This window comes from Aulostomus chinensis, chromosome 13 (assembly GCF_037954235.1).
Source record: "Aulostomus chinensis isolate RoL2024-O1b breed Wild chromosome 13, RoL_Achi_v1.0, whole genome shotgun sequence".
NCBI classification, from domain to species: Eukaryota; Metazoa; Chordata; class Actinopteri; order Syngnathiformes; family Aulostomidae; genus Aulostomus; species Aulostomus chinensis.
Window position 1 is genome coordinate 17375674 of NC_141332.1, and position 17534 is coordinate 17393207.

At 41.6% G+C, this 17534-nt stretch overlaps 1 protein-coding gene across 3 annotated transcripts in view; it reads left to right on the plus strand.

Moving 5' to 3' along the window:
* The window catches only part of mid2 (midline 2), a 127889-nt gene that overhangs the window by 104140 nt on the left and 6215 nt on the right, over positions 1–17534 (plus strand). For all 3 annotated transcript variants that reach the window (XM_086221707.1, XM_086221706.1, XM_086221708.1), the window contains 4 exons: positions 373–521; positions 1358–1485; positions 2391–2534; positions 9920–10081. In XM_086221707.1, the coding sequence (XP_086077833.1) occupies positions 373–521; positions 1358–1485; positions 2391–2534; positions 9920–10081 (583 nt within the window). The remainder of the gene's footprint in view (positions 1–372; positions 522–1357; positions 1486–2390; positions 2535–9919; positions 10082–17534) is intronic.

Consider the following 17534-nt stretch of genomic DNA (forward strand, 5'->3'; position numbering starts at 1 on the left):
TTCCCTCAAAATAGTTTACCACCAAAAAAAGTGAAGTTTTGGCTGTAGCCAGGCTCTACTCACATTTGAATGGAATTCATATTGTCCACATTCATGATATAATACACCCATGATTCCTCTGCTGTTAATCAGCGTAACTGAGTGATTGTAACCATAGCAACAGCATGAGAGGAATTTATATTTGGAGAAGGATCCTCTCCAAAATTTTATGGGTTCTACCTCAACCCATGTTGTAACATCGCCACAGTTTTGCCGAAATTTGGCCTCAGATTCTTTCTTTTTTTTCTGCAAAACGACACCCCTTAAAATATTATATTCAGATGAACACAATTCAGTCCATACGTTTATCTGTTGTTTGTGTTTTGTTTCCAGGTGATGAAGCTTCGTAAGTTGGCCCAACAGATCGCAAACTGCCGTCAGTGTCTGGAGCGCTCCAGCGCCCTCATCACACAGGCGGAGCAGAGCCTGAAGGAGAACGATCACGCCCGCTTCCTCCAGACCGCCCGAAATGTAGCTGAAAGGTCAGTGGTGGACGTACATGCTCACACTTGAGGAAGTGGACCATCCTCATCCTCACCTTAACCACTTGGCTGTCATCAGTCATTATGAAATCATTTTAACAAGTGTGTTTGTGCGTGTGCGTGCGTGCGTGTGTGTGTGTGTGTGTGTAAAACTGTTGATTCAGTTGTGCTACCCAGTCACTCTCTGTAGTATTTGTTTAAGATCCTTAGATCATGGAAATTGTCCAACAATAAATATTTTCCAATCTTGGACGACAGCTTCTGGTGGCATCAGTGTTACATCAGCCCCCCTTGAGCTGCTGAAATAAGTGTCAGGCCTCTGTTGAAGATCATCTATCATTTAAGAGCCATCTCACCTGCGCGCTTCCTGAGGCCAGAAACCTCCTCATTCTGTCATTCGCACAGACAAATGTCTGTGCTAAAGCTGCAGCTGCAGCTAGCATAGCTTTGAACCCACCTGCGGTCCTGCCAGCGCTGCATTTCGGTCTGGTTTATACTCAGCAACGCTCAAAGCAGACTTGGGCATCATTTTCCATGAAGCTGTGAAAGCGAGGAGTGTGTGTGTGTGCGTGAGTGTGTGAGTGACAGCTTTGAGGGTTAAGATAACTATTAGGTTGTGTATGTTTATAATGAGGGCAGCTCAGTTTTAGATTAACTTCTATCTGCCGTCAGACTGAGTTCCTCTTCTATTGTTCCAAATTTGATCTTCATCTCCTCTACACCTCCCATTGCTTTTGTTCCTCCATCCCTACATTCCTCTCATCTATTTTACCTGACCCCTTGTCCCTCTCCCATCCCTCACCACTCTATTCATTTTGTGACATTTCTCGCTCCAGGGTTGCCATGGCGACAGCCTCATCCCAGGTACTCATCCCTGACGTCAACCTGAATGAAGCTTTTGACAACTTTGCCCTGGACTTTTCCAGAGAAAAGAAGATTCTGGAAGGACTAGACTACCTAACAGGTATATATTGTTGCAGTGTCTCTGTTTAAGTAGTACTCCTATAGTATTTATAGTGGGCACAAGTGATGTAATGGTGCATATTTGCAGTCCAGAAACATTTTGGTTTGCTTCTTTTGGGCCCCGTACCATGTCTAGCACTCTTTTTGACCACTGCATGTCCAGAAAACATGAAATCAGAGCGTGAAGGCGGTCCGGTATCATTAAAGTGTGTTGTTTGGATGCATTCGAGTTTATTCAGCGATCGATTATATTGCTACGGTACGTATGAAGTCGCTCACTTGTGATACCGCGTCAGCCCAAAGTGAACATCACCGGAAGACCGAAAAACACAACCAGCTCCCCATAGCGTTGAAGCAGCCTCTCTGTCACTGAAGAACACAGGATTTACACACATTTAATGAATTCTTTACTGACATGAGGCCATTTTGAGGTTGTGAACGCATTCGAGTAAGAGTTAGTGAGTGAACAAAAATCATGAACGAAATGTAAAGGTTGATTTTTTTCTTTTTTTAATGGTTTTCCTCTGGATACTCCTCTGGTATGAGCTCTGACTCTTTCAAGTCATGAAGTTACCTGTTAAAGTCAAGTTTCAAGTCCCTCATTATTTTTCCAGTGTTTCGTCTGAAATCATCAAATTTGGGACTCCGGTCCGTGGTCATGTGACTTAAGTCCACAAGAGGCACCGAGTCATTGTTTGCTCAGTAAAGACAAACAATATTATAATGTTGTTTCTTTACCCCTGCTGAACCTAATATGTTGAGAACTATGATTTTTGTGTACTTTTGACAGTCATTTCTTGTTAATTCGCCACTACCAAAGGTCTCTGGTCTTAATTAGCAGCACTTCTTCATGTTTATTCTTGTTTTTTGAGTTCTGAATCATGGTGCTGTGTCCTCCACATGCAGCTCCCAACCCACCATCCATCAGGGACGAGCTGTGCACCGCCTCACATGACACCATCACTGTTCACTGGACGTCCGAGGACGAGTTCAGCGTCACCTCGTACGAGCTGCAGTACACCATCTACACCGGCCAAACAAATTTCATCAGTGAGTCATGTGACACACACGCACAAACCCATGCAGTAGCACAACCAGAGCAGGAGTATTCTCTCTGACCTCTCTTCATTATCAAAGAGAAATAAACTGGAGCATCTTATTTAAACATGTTCAATATTTTATATAAACTGCGTTGCATAACTCCAGTTTCTGGCCAGCTTTACTCTTTGTTGTACTTCAAGCTTGTATTTATAGACTGGTAGAGCTAAGTTATCAGGGCTATTTAGTACAAAAAAAACAAGATGTAAAGAAGATACGTCAAAAGACTTCACTGTCTCCCCTTGAAGACAAATTCTGCTGTTTTGAAAATTGTTAACTTGTCACTGCTAAAAGTCTTAATGACCTGATGGGGGACTCGGTGGATAAAAGCACCAAATGATAGCATATGTAGCCTTCAAGTTTCTTAAATGAAGCCATAGTATGTGTGAGGAATAATTTTGTACGGCAACCCTATGTTTGAAGAGTGTTGCGTGGTAACAGGAGAAACCTTTTTTTTTCCCCCAGTTGCAGCTACAAAGTTGTGTGTAGTCCAGCCTTCAGGGTGCACTGCCAGACCATCTTTTTGCAGCTGCACTTAACCACTTCCGAGCATGTTGTTGAGGCTTGGGTTGGGTATTCCACATAGGGATCCAGGATTTCCTACTTAATGGTCCAGTTCCAGCCTTCTCCCCTTGCTCCCCCCCCCCCCCCCCCCCCGTTCCCTCCCACATGGAAACGTTAATCTTTGGACTCTTTGACAGCTGAAGAAAAAAGGCATATTTTGTTTTTTAGCGTAAAACCTATATTTGGGAGAGTCCTCTAGCTCTTCACAAATGGGAATACTGTCAAATGAGTGATTATTACTCGTATAAAAATAAGACTCTTGAAAAACATATCAATTACAGGAACCAATTGTTCGTTTGTTCTCACCGCGAGCGCATCTAGGCCAACCTCATTCACTGACAGAGAGAGAGAGAGAGAGACCTGAATCTGTCACTCACGGCTGCGTAGATTTCTTTAGCCTTCATTCTGATCTGTGTTGCCCGCGTGTGGATCCACTTGTACATGTTTAGCTAGCCCCCCCCCCCCCCTCCCCTATAAAGTCTGGCCCCTTTACATCTTCCTCAGACAGACCTTGAAGTTCAGCTTCATACTCTCTTTTTGTCTCTCGGGACTGAAATGTCTTGCTGCTGCTGCTTCTCCTGTGTTTTGTTTCACAAATTTGACAACTGACAGCTAGGATATCAGGGCGTGCTGTTTTTTTTCTTTCCTCTCCCGCTGCCGCCACCACACCGTTCTGCAAATGTGACTGACATTTCAATGCAAGTTTTTAAAAAAAATAAACTACAACAAACAATTGTAACGGGCTTGTAACCGAGACCGGACTCTATTTTTTCAAAACTTGTCATATTACAACCAAAGACTCACTGCAGTTAATTGGGACTCTTTTATTTGAGGTTTTTACAGAATTTTTGAAATTATTACAACACAATTGCTCATTTAAAATGTACCTGTGTGTCCCCTGAGCTCTCGAGCTGTCTTTTTCATCTCTGGTTTATGAACTCAACTTCAATTTAGCTCAGTTCACAGGCTATTTTTGTGCAAATAACGAGATTCCTTGCATATGAACAAGCATTTGCAAACTCACACAGGCATGCTGCAGCCAGGCCTGCCAGAAATATCACCATCCTGTATGGTAACAGACACGCAGCTGAGGACAGAGAGACAGACTTGGTTTCATCCCCAGGGAAGAATGTGGTCACGGGGGTTAATGAGCAGCGTTTTTACCTGAACTAACCCCCAACTGATCCCCCTGGGAGATCTTAGTCCAGTGGCAAAGAGTTGTTCTGGTTTTAAGAATTAAATGGCCTGGTCCTGGACAGGGTTTAGGTGGGTTTCTCACAAGCACTCAACTTATCGGCTTCTCACTATCACTCAGTAATTGAAGGCACAGAGGGGTCACCATGGAGGACGAGTGGAACGATGGGCGAGGTGAAAAACAAGAGTGGATAATAGTGACATACGCAAGGGAAAATTACCACTCACTGACATGAGAACAGTCGGATTGTTTTACATAAACGTGCGCATTCAAACACACACGCACACACACACACACCTGCGCCTCTTGACTCTTATCTCTTTTATCATTTCATCGTCTCGTCTCTTTACCTCTGTGCAGCCTGGCATTTCTACATCTAACTGTGCAGCTCAAGTGCCCCAGCCATTTGAAACATCAGGATACATTTCAGCTATGATAGACTGAGTGACTCAGATATTCAGGAGCAAGCAGCCTCAGAGTCCTCAGAGAGCCACAGGAGAAACTGAGAAAGAGAGAAGCCCATTTAGGCTGTCATGCCACTTAAGATTTTTACTGTAGCATTTTTTTTCCTCTTTTCCAAGTGGCTAAATGCCTCCTCCACTCGAGCGCCAACACCCGTCTCTGTCTCTCTCTCTCTCTCTCTCTCTCTCTCTCCCCCTCTCTCTCTTGCCTGGCCTCACTCAGACTCGGCACCTCCCGTGAGGAGGAGAAACGGGGGGTTGCGGAGTCTTGTGAACCCGCGTCTCTACACGATCATCCAAGCACAGCAGCAGAAAATAGGATCAGCAAGTGAAACCAAATACCGTGAAAAATGTAAGCAGTGTCAAAAACCAACAAAAAAAAATAAATCACTGCTAGTAAAGATGTCTTGCACTATAATATTTTGTACTTTCTACCTTTGGCCCTTTCACATTCTCCGTATTTCTCACATAGTACATCAGCTTTGTTTTTGCTTGGGTTTTTTTTATGTTGTTTGCAGAAAATACAGGAAGGACGCAGAAACCTGATAAATGAAAACAGAATAATCACGTGTAATATCTTACTCATTACTCTGTGTGTCAGACAGTAATCCTGGTGTAAAGAATATGGCTACATGTCCTTTTTAATTAAATACTACATAATTAAAGAGCACGATGAGGTCAGTCTCTGCTGATCCAGTAATTGATCAGTGTTTCATGTTATAACATGCACCCTCCACAGTTATGACTTCAAACAATATGAATTTTATTGTAATGGTTTTGCAGAATATGCCTCCAGAGGTTGCCTCATCCAAGCTAAAGATACCTCAGTTTGTCATTGTCACATTTTTTTTTTCTCATTAAGGATGCAATGAATAAGATGTAATGTGTTCATTAGTGAGCTGGAGGGGTGCTGGAAGACCTTTGCGACAGAGCCAGATGAGGGGTTTTCTTCACCCCAACTTGCTAAACCGTAATTTCATGTTACAAAATTTAAATAAAAAAAAAACCAAACAGAATCACGCCAGAGCTCTCTCTGTTGTGATCTATTTCTTTTGCCTTTCCCAGTCATGAGTGGGTGCATTTATGTAAATCGACCATTTTACAACACATTCTCCGTCCCTCCAGTGAGCCAGCTGCCAGGTTCAGAAGCCAAATAGTCTCACTGGTTCCATGCTGACCAATTATTCCATTTTTCATTGGCAAATAACTATTTTCAACTGTCACTGGAGCACACCGCCATGCCTGCATTGCTCAGCTGAAGTTATTTTACTGTACTGTACTGTATTCTGCTCCCCTGCTACCACATTATTTCATCAATTTTCTTTCTTCTTTTTCCTTTTTTCATGCAATTGTACAGCTTTCTCTGAGAGCATGTTTAACAAGCTAGCTAGGAATACCCCTAAACTGCTGACTCCCCCGTGACAGCTGTCTTTAATGTATATTCATAAGCAGCAAGGGCTTTTGCTTGTATTCACAGGTGAAAAGCAGAATCACAGTGAGGATACAAGTAGCCCAGAGATTGGTACAATCTCACACGGACTGGTGGTAGAATTTCTCTTTGTAGTGATCGTTTTGATGAAAATGTAACAAGGTTTCTCTTCAGATAGCGCTACATTCAGATGAATCACAAGATAAATGCAGGTCAACTTGCTTTTTATTCTTTCTACAGATGCTGTTGGAGAAATGAATAGTTTAGCTCTTATATGTACATGCAACACGCACACACGCGCGCGTGCACACACACATACACCACATCATCATTAACTATATTGCATCATCAAAGACAAACCCTCATCCTCTCCCAGGATATTTTGTGTTTCTGTGAAGTCTCGTCGACAGTATCTAAGTGCACATGTACATGCACACACAGGGACACACACACACACACACACGTCAGGAAAACAAGTCATCAGCCGATATATTTCCTCTGTTTCCCTATTCCTTTCTTGTCTGTAATGGCACATTTGCTTTCTGCTACACCTCACTTTGAAGCCACAATATTCTACAAAGCAACACAGCCGATGTCAGATAGCCCCGTTTCATTGGCAGACATAGCATATAGCTGTACTGACCTAATTTGATTTAGTAAAAAAGAGGAGAGGTGCTACAGAGATCAAAAGCTTTAAAAGTGGGAAGCAGCATGCAGCCCACCCCCCCACCCCCCGCCCGCACATCTCTTCTAGAAAACCCACCACAGGATTGTAACAGCTCTCATTTCTTCAGAGTGTGGCTGAAATAACAGGTGAGGTAGTTGTCCGTGTGTACAACAACAGGGGCAAAGGGATTTCAATGGTATTGCATGCATAAGAACAGAGGCAATGAATTAAAATTAATCTAGTGGCTGTCTCTGCATAAAGAAGTCTGCTCATGAAGTAGAGAAGATAAAGGTTTTCTGAAAGTTCTTCTCTCCTCGTAAAGGAGGACAAAAACACATTTCCTTTGTCTGAGAACAGCTTGTGATGTGTAAAGACGAAGCCTTCACTCCAACTTTAAGAGTTCCCTCCCCTCATTCATTCTTAAAGCCGCCTCACTTTTAAAGGCCTTATTTGCGTCCTGTGAAGTATTTATATTTACAAGCAGACTCTCGGCTATTACTTATGTATGCGGTTGCCATCTCGCTCAATAATTCACAACACATCCTCACCAGAGGATATAAGTCAGGCATGGCCCCCGCTCTCTCCTTTTATTTCCATAGCAAACTCTGCAGGGAAAGCACAGATGAGACAATGAAAAGGGGAATGAAAAGATTTGGTACGCTGCTGTACATGTCAAAGCTACAAACATTAACCTCAGCTGTAATGCAGCTAAATAAGAGGATTTGTTTGTTTTGCAGGGTTTTTATTTGAATGTGTGTTAATATTTTCAATACAAATCCAAAGAGAAATTTAAAGGAACACACTCAATTTTTCTGAAATATGGATATTGGGTTTGACAGGTAGATAGATAGCCTTCTCTCCTTTCTGTGAGCACTGTGGAGTTTCCCAGACATTCTTTGAAGAACCAGGGTTGTGTTTAACGTTCAATTTGAAAAAAAATTTTGAAATTTCATGTTTTTATTTTACAGTCAGACTTGTTCTTATATTTGCATTCCTGACTGGGCGCATCGACTTGATGCTGCACCTCAAAACTTTAGCCAACAAAATGTTTGTTGACAACAAGAAGTCACTGCTTATCATTGTTAACTTTATAAGAGGATGAGGAGGATTACTTATGAACAAATCTGGTATATCTGAACAAGAATATACACAGAGGAGGAACTACAGGGTTTGGAAAGAGATGACTTTCTCTGCTGCCCCGCTGCTAGCATTCAGTGCAGCTAAGCTAACTAACATCAATCAATCAAATGGCAATTAGCATATTTTCCCCAAATTGACATATCCCTTTAATATTCACAAAATACTATGTGTAACATTGTTTGAGATGCTGATGCTGATGCTGTGAAGAAGGATCAGCCTAAGGTGCATCCTGGATGACTGCCAAAACAACCAGCGCACGAGAAATGGAGCACTTCACACCTTGCGAGCGCATTTGTTTTGTTGCATATCGACATCACACATGCTTTCAGTAGCACCACGCTTGGCTAACTGTCAGGTTTGCAATATCTCCGTTATGTTCGACGCTCACCTTTTACCCTCCTGTGTTGTGATGTTCTTGTTTTAAAATCAGAAATCAGATGTGGTGAGTCAGCTGAGGTGAAAATAGCAGTATAACAGCGGTACACACTGAGAAAAAAAATGCTGGAATGGCTAAAACCTGGCCATTACCAGCGCTCTTCTGCAAACAACCATTAACCGCGGTCATGTTCCTGTAACACACCACACAGTATGTACACACACATTGAAATATTAAAGGCTATCACATTGTTTTGCCCTCAGGCAAACACTCCCTTGTCATATTTTCTAAGTACCTTGTTCTTAATGGCTCATAGCTTCAGTAAAGTGAGAACATAAATTCGTCTTGGGGGAGCACATCATACTAAACCTGATGGAAATGTTTGAGGGGTGGATCAATATGTGCATATACATTTTGCAGACCATTTATGGCTATTAGTTCTCTTAGTATTGCATGGCTGGATGACTCACTTGATGCGCTGAGAAAACAAATAACATACTCATCAGGTCAAACTATGGTTCAGTGTTTCCTCTGTCAACAATATCTACATTTTTAATGAACATGTCCCCTACAAAGATATTATAACCATCTCCAGCAGATGGAGACAGTCGTGCTCTACAAAAATAACCCCAATGCTCCAGTATATTGAGAAGTTAGAAACTTTTACATGTGAGCACCAACCAGCCAATTAACACTCCTGTCCAACAGCGGTGAACACAGAGAGCACAAGAGAGAGGTGTTAACAAGATGATCGATTAATGGTGCCACTGCTCCTGCTGCTGGAAATAATTCAATCTCCAGTCCAAGCGAAGACTGAGCTTGTCTCCCATCATGTGAATAGTAGATAAGGTGACTGTATATGCAGGCTACGTTTTTGATTATTCTAACACGTCTGCAAGTGAAGCATGTGCTTGTTATGTTTCTTGTTAAGCATCCACGCAGGCGCCAGCTCTAGATGGGAGCAGTATGTTTTAGGGTTGTCCATCGGTACATCCCATTGTTATTAGCCGAATATTTCTGAAAAGCCTTGAGAGGGTTTTTTCATATTTGTCTTAAATGTCGACTTGGACTTGATGATGAGCTAAAGTGATTTTGGTGGTCAAAGGTCAAGGTTGTATTGAAGCCGCGCATTTTGAAGGCATACAGCTGCAGAGGGGGTTTTTGTCCTGGTTTGCTCCCTTCTTTTATCATCTTCTGGACACCATCTCTACACTGATATTCTTCCCTGAACGTCCCGCGCTCGAGTTGTTCAACTTTTTGTGACCATGTAGAAAAACAAAACTTACTCCCAGCTTCCTCTGTCGGCATTCTGTCTTGTTAATACATCATCTTAACTCTGACATTTACCTGCTGCATTTACAACAGTCAAGAACCATTTTCTAGACTAGAGGAGGGGATGCCGGCCTGCGGGCCTGCTCTGCTTACCCTGAAAGCATCAGCAGAGATTGCCAACTCACACTACGTGTTTCTGTCTGTCTGTCTGTGTGTTTCTCTGGATCTGCCAGGTTTGTACAACTCAGCAGACAGCTGGATGATTGTACCAAACATCAAGCAGAACCACTACACGGTGCACGGCTTGCAGAGTGGCACCCGTTATATCTTCTTTGTCAAGGCTATCAACCAAGCGGGAAGCCGCAACAGTGAACCAGCTCGCCTCAAAACCAACAGTAAGTGAAAGCATCTCTGCTTTAATATGAATATTTAAACATGCTTGTTCATTTTGTGTTTGATATTTCATGCAATTTAAAGACCTCATGCTTTTTTCTTGTCTGTATTTTTCAACGCATCCTAACTTGAAGGTTGTCGCCGCTTCAGGCGTTTATCCGGGATTAACTTTGAATTATCCATGGGTAGATTGATAACAGATTAGATCTAGTTTTGATGTCAGGGGTAGAATATCTAACTATAACTTTCGGTTTGCATTCTGCTTGTTGAATATTCTGTGCACCATTTTAAATGCAAGCACACGAACAAGCTCTGTGTGAAAGGTCTTGGGTGCACCGGATTTTTGGGGGGGGGGGGGGGTATATTAAAGAAAAGACAGATATTGGACCTGAATACACACACACAGGAGCAGATTGAGCTGAGAGTAATTCAATAAGTAAATGGATAAATGAGTACACTTGAGTCCAAAGTAAAAAGCTCAAACAAGAGTCCAAAAAAAATTCAATCAAGATAAAACAGTATGATGATGAGAACCTTAGGGAACCGGAGCAGAAGAACTGGCAACTGAAGAAGGAGAACAAGAATATGAATACAATACAGACAAATAAAGACGCTCTGAATGCATATTAGGGGGGGAGCAGACCATCAAAAACAGCAGGAACATAAAAAAAGTCCAACATAGAAACATAGAAGTCCAGACAGAAAGCGTGACTTTTCTATTCCTGTTCACTCTGTCATTCTTGATTTCGATGGTCTGTAGGTGGAGAATCAACATGTTGTATGTTTTCTGGTTTAAGTATCATTAAAACACTTGAAAAACACACACACACACAAAGAACATTTCGAATCAGGATCCTGCCACTCACCCTGTAATGAATGAGAATAAAATATCTTAATATAGTCCCGAAGAGCTCCTTCGTAATACTGCATTACTGCAACTAAAACTGATCTCAATCTGGCCACAAATACATGTATCTTTTCTTTCAGAACAGAGACCTTGATCAGTGCAAGTCTGTCTTTTAATCACTTCAGTTTTTAAGGTTTTTTTTTTTTTACTACTTCAGCTTGTCTTAAATACTTTCATCTTTAAGTCTTAAAAAAACAGATCATCCGGATTTACGTCGCAGAATGATTTTTCTTTTTCTTTTTTTTTTACTTGCTTTATCTTCCAGTTTGATTCAAACAATCCGCTCGGTTCCATCTGAAGCAGTTCTTAATATAGGCTTGTTACATGTGTGTATGGATGTGTATCAATTTACAAACAAGGTTCCATGTATTTCTGCTGCCTAGCAACAGAGTTTAGTCACAGGCCCTCAGTGGAGTGTCCGTGGTTTGGCTGGAGTCACATGGTCTGTAGGAAATCTCCTTGCAGCAGTGGCACAGTTCAGTAACAGTGCATGTGTGCAATTTCTCCTCCTCCTACACACCTGTCACCTTCTACTGAATACTGCAAAAGCTTTTCTTTCACGCTCGCGCCTCCCCAGGTGTTTTAGAGATTAAACATGCATCTCTCTACACACTGAACCTCTGTTACAATGTTTTGTTTTGTTTTTTTTGTTTTTTTTCTTTTTTTAGGGGCACTGTCGGAACTTTTGCCCCAGACTGAGAATACTTTTTGTGGTATATTACACATGAACAACAAGTTTGTACAGTTTTCTTTTTCAGCATTCACACAGCGAGCGAGTTGACATCCTTGGATAGTCGTACCCTCCATGTTCCTGGCACATCCTCAGTTGCTGCTTCTCTTACTTGGGGAATGCGTTTTTGCACTGGAACAATTATTTTTAATTGACACCTTCCTCTCTGTTTCTGTTAGAGTCCCTGAAGTTGTACTTTCTGCTACAGAATTTTGTCCTGGGCTTCATTTCTTTACATCCCATAAATATCCTCTATTAAAAAAAAAAAAAGAAGAAGATTCTTTTTTAAAAAGGTGGTTATCAAACAAGCAGTTACACAATAAAAAAACATTCATGCTGGGTAGGACATAGAGGTTTGATACATGAAAAGCAGATGCTAGTTCAAGTAAAAGGTAATTTTGATGTGCATATTAAAAAGAGGATGGAGGGACAAAAAAAATGTCTGCAACTGCACAAAACCTCAGCAATATATCTGGTTCACAATGTGCCTCCAGGTTGATTCATTCAATTTAAAATCAACCCTGAATGGTGGAAGTTGTTCAGTGAAGCTGAACTACTTCTTAGACGATATTTTGACTCTTCTTAGCTACTGACGAGCTGTGGCGTTAAGGATTAACTGTAATCTGGATACACTGACGGGTTAAATAGCTAACTGTAGGAAAATGCAGTGGTCAAGCAAGGGATGCTCTCTCTCTCTCTCTCTCTCTCTCTCTCTCTCTCTCTCTCTCGCACGCACGCACGCACACACACACACACACTAACACACACAAATGATCTTTGCTGGGGTGCAGAGGGAGTCCCAACTTAGGTTCTTCTCCTTGAATATAGGCTTCTTCTGTTCACTTCTGAATCCTCTGCTATCAAATATCTGCACTCACTGGATCTTTGGTATAAAAACTCTGTTAAAATATCTGAATGTGTGATACATTGTTTGACCTCTTTGTGACATGTGTCATTAAAAAGCTATTATTCTCTTCTAGAAGTTGGGCAAAAATGAGAAGCAACGTATAATGAACCCTGGGGTGGTCGATTTGAGGGACAGTGAATGTGGCTTCAAGTTAGGAGCTGGTGCTTTGATTGTGTGATCTTTCTACTTGTGCTTCACTTGTTTTTTTTTAGCTGACAGACGCAAATATCAGCTGGTGTTGCTCTTGTGTTCGATAAACCACATTTTCAATGACTTTTCTTGTTCTTTTTCAAACTTTTTTTTTATGTCATCATAATATCGCCTTCTCCTAGAAGTGCATTTGAAGCAATCATCTAGAACCAACCTCTCTGATTGGAATCTGTGCTCCCTCCAGCCAACCTCCTCCAGACACACCCTGGCCTACGGGATGTGGAGCGTGACAGCACTTAAAGTCTGTATTTTATGGCATTAAAGTTGATTATTGCCCGGGTGGGAAGTGGGTGGGACATGTAGCTGGGGAGCGTTTAGAGGTGAAGTGCAGGGTATCCTCACCGTCACCGACGCTCACGTCTCTCCTGCCTGTCTGTACTGCCCACGTTATAAATACGACATAGAAGCAGTTACATTTATAGCATCCGCCTTGATTCGCTTGTTACAGGTGTTATTTCTCATCTTTTGCGTCCTCCAGCCACTCTCCCGACACTGTCAGCCCATCTCTGTTGTCATGCTGTCAGTCAAAGTGAATCATATGTGCACATAAAGTCCTGAAACACTAACTTGAGGATTTATTAGGTACACAAGTACAATGTAATACAAGAGCCCGACAATAAACCCCCACTTATGAGGTTTTATTGAAGCTATTAAATAGTCCTTTGGAGGCTCTTTTTTTCTGGAAGAGTACAAGGTGAGTGATATAAAATATGCTCTTATCATAAACCTGGTAAGCTGCAGTTCAACAGCTCCACATGTAAGTGCTTGCCAGCCAAGTTTGTGCTTAAAAATCTGCAGAAATATATGAGAAAATAATTATGAGTCGTGGACTAGACAAACGCCCAGGTGATACAGAAGGTTTCTTTTAAATTGACTTTCATTTGGTTCGCCCACAGCCAGTCTATTTGTGCAAATGAATAAAACAAGAGAAATGGCATTTTCATTATGCACACACGCACACCTAGAGACACACACACAAAACATAAAGAGCTAAATTTTAACAAAAAAAGGAGTAAATGACCATGAAAAGGAATTTGAAAAAGTATATCATGAAATACCAAACCCAAGTACTGCCAACTACACAGTGTTTTTCAAAATTATTGCACAATGTAGAATGTCCAGTTGCTGAGAGGTTGTTTTTTTTCCTCAGGGGAATCTGTTATTCAGATTTAAGTGCCTGGTGATGTTTTTGGATTAAAATGGGTCACGACACAGCTGATCACAAATATCTCACTTTGACAGGCTTATTAAGTTCCTCCTTACGCTATCCGCTCGCTGTTGTACCAGCGATAGTCCCAGGCTTTTGAGCTCAGAACCACAAGGTCTTTGCTGCTTGCACTTGGAGTCCTCTGTCTCTCTCTCTCTCTCTCTCTCTCTCTCTCTCTCTCTCTCTTACTCTCTCACTGTGCCTTTGGCTACATTGGAGGGTTTAGCTGTCACATTTTTAAGATGAGAGGCACTGGAAGCTTTTAGCCTAAGCTCATCATATTTCAGGCAGAGGCTTGCAAAGCAGAGAACGCAATGACAAGAAGCACAGATACTGCAAAAGTCATACATCACAACCCCTGTCTGTAACTTCTAAGTATACATAAAATGCTACGCTGTGTATTTATGAAACAAATTTGAATGCAGAAAAGTATGTCAATATGGCACGGAGAAAGCAAGCGTGGTTTTTCATCTTTATATGGTGTGAATAGCTGCACTCAAATTGGTTTTAAGTCTGTTCAAGCACCTGATGTTTTACACAAAATACACATGCAGCTGCACTTTATAAAAACCATTCAATAAATTCAGGATATCGACATCTACTTGTTAGTGTTTCCTCTTGTTCTTGTGGTTTGCCTCAAACTCTCCATGTTCCTCCTTCACGTTTTCTCTCTCTCTCTCTCTCTCTCTCTTTCTCTCACTTGGCATACTGCCCTCCATGACTCTGGGCGATGGCATATGATCTCTTCTTCCATGTCCTTTTTCCTTAACTCTCTCTCTCTCTCTCTCTCTCTCTCTTCATATGTTCCATCTGTCAATTTATCCCAGAGGTAAAGCTTTCCATTTCAAGATGTCTCAACTATAAGTCTCATGGAGAGCAGAAGGTTTGCACACAAGCTGTTGGGTTTGGTAAAACATTGGCTGGCATGCTTGTGTGTGTGTGTGTGTGTGTGTGTGTGTGTGTGTGTGTGTGTGTGTGTGTGTGTGTGTGCGTGTGCGTGCGTGTGTGAGTGTGAGTGTGTCTGGGTCATAACTCCAAAAGTACTACAATTCCTTTTTTTAAAGTAATATCTTGCTTACTCCATTACTCCTGTTGAGAGGTAATTTATTACACTCCTCATGACATAACTTTTGCTTTACAATGCAAAACCTGTTGTGCAGTTGTGTTCAAATGTCCTTTTTAAACGTTCGCACATCTCAGCATCAAGTTTTGCATGCAGCAATGTTTTTTCTGGCCGGTGTACATCAGACTCATATCACCCCCCTTCCCCCCTTCGAATAAAACCCCATCAAAGACCGTTTGTGCCCTCCTCTAAACTCCAGACACATCACGACTTGAGGTTGAGTGATTTTTGTTGCCATTGTTTTCTCTCTTTCGGCCTGTTGTGCGTGCATTAGCACAGACAGACACACACACACACACACACACACACACACAGTAATTGCTTTGCTATTTTAGACGAACTAAACCAGCCTCTTACACAGAAGTAAACAGTGCCTCAACTACATCACACACACTACGATGTGAGCAGTACATTGTCAGTGGCAATGGAGCCCCTGAATGTTTCACACCTCCTCTCCGGTGCCGTACAGTTGACTTGATTGAAGCGACTTTTAAAACCATGTTTTTACAGTCTTAATGCTTTCACGGATTTTCTGGGTCATTCTGAACTCACTCCAGTCAGTAAAAACCACTCGTAGAAACCATCGTGCGTTGAAGTATCAGTGTGCAGCTCAAATGTGTCGCAGCTTCTCGAAGCTTGTATGAATTAAGTATGATGAAGAGGAGCTGGTGAAGTGGGCGGTTCGTGACCTCTTACTGCAGTGACCATACTTGTGCATTTACCTCCACTATGACCTGGATTCTTCATGAATGTCTTCTAAAGTAAAGGATGGAAGGGGGGGGGTGCTACAAAGAGGGAGAAGATGAAAAGAGACAGATTGAGAGAGTGAGAGAGGGAAAGTGTTGAGTGCTCAGAAGACACCAAATAGCTCTTTGCAGGGATGAGTGTCCGCAGACGTGAGTGCCCTCAATCCTTTTCACCCATTAATACAGTCCAGGTCTCAGAGCGCCACACAGATGGATGTTATACTACCAGTCCAGTTACAGTCCATTTTTTAAGGCAACTGGTAGGGTAAATAACTTCACTTCCTTATGATACACAAGGGAAATGTTTTGTTTTTGACTCATAAATCTAGGTTTTCCAGGTGTTCCTTTCGTCGTTCTCATCATTCAGCGCTCTCTCGTTTTTAGTCTTTAGTGTACAAACAGCACAAAAAAAAATGGGAAGTTTGAAAAACAAAAATAATGAGGTCTCTAATTAATTTGAATCCAACTTCGTAACATATAATTTAACATTAAAAAAGTCAAACTGGCATCTTCTAGCTGTCACCATAACAATCATTATATCTGTGATGAATGCTCCAGATTTTTAAGCATCCATAAGCATGAAATTGAATTTGCTTGCGTCTTAGTTTGGACACAACTTATTAGAGCGCCGGCTGATAGAACCCGACATTAAACTAGACTGTTTTTATTAGAATGTGCCCTGTTTATGCCTTTTAATTAGCCGTCTGTCTGTCTCGGTAATGAATTCATATCAAGAGTAAACAAAGTTGCATTAGAACAGGCAGGAAATGGGTTCAAATTTAGACTGCATAGAATCCTAGCCCATGTAGGTCATCGATTCCTACAGTACATCCTGCACTGTGTTTTTATCGTCTGTCTCTTCCTGATTAGTATTCCCCCCCTGCAGGTCAGTGGCTATCAGGCTGTGCAAAGCAAAGAAGTCGTTACTTTTCATAGTGTCTGGCTGACTTGCTTGAACACACAGGCGGGAGTCAACAAGATGTCTTTTTTTTTTTGTTTCTGTTTAAAATTCAGCATGTGCCCTGGTCAAAAATAACATTATTTAAAACTCTGTGTTGGTGGTTAATGCAGGACGTGAGTTGCTGTTGCGTGCAGGAATGTAAAAAAATAAAAAAAAAATACACTGTAAAATAAAGTGAAGCATAAGTCATTATTAATCACCCACAGTTTCTCAGGTCTCCGATGTTACCATGTGGAAAAATGGATGAATTGTGATTTTATTTTTATTTTTTAATTCCTTACAAGGAATAAGCTACTTTGCTGCTGTATGATTACGTCATAATTATATATCAGCTATCATTAGCATCCTCAATAATCCCTGAGTAGAGATTCCTGTTTAAAGCCTCCACACAACACCCACTTTTATCCGCTCTCCAGGGTAAAGTAGGAGGACCAGAGATATCATCAGCTTAAGTACGTCTTAAGTACGTCTTTACACGGAAGCTGACTTGTTTGCAAGTGGCTCTTGGTTTCGTCGTCCAAACAAGAGATAATCTGAATGCAAACTGGACTTCTGTATGGCAGCAATTCTGCAGATAAACACCGGACTGTTGACTTTATAATGATTAACAGCATGTTGGTTAAATATCTTGGGCATCAATATTCATCATATGATGGTGTGCGTG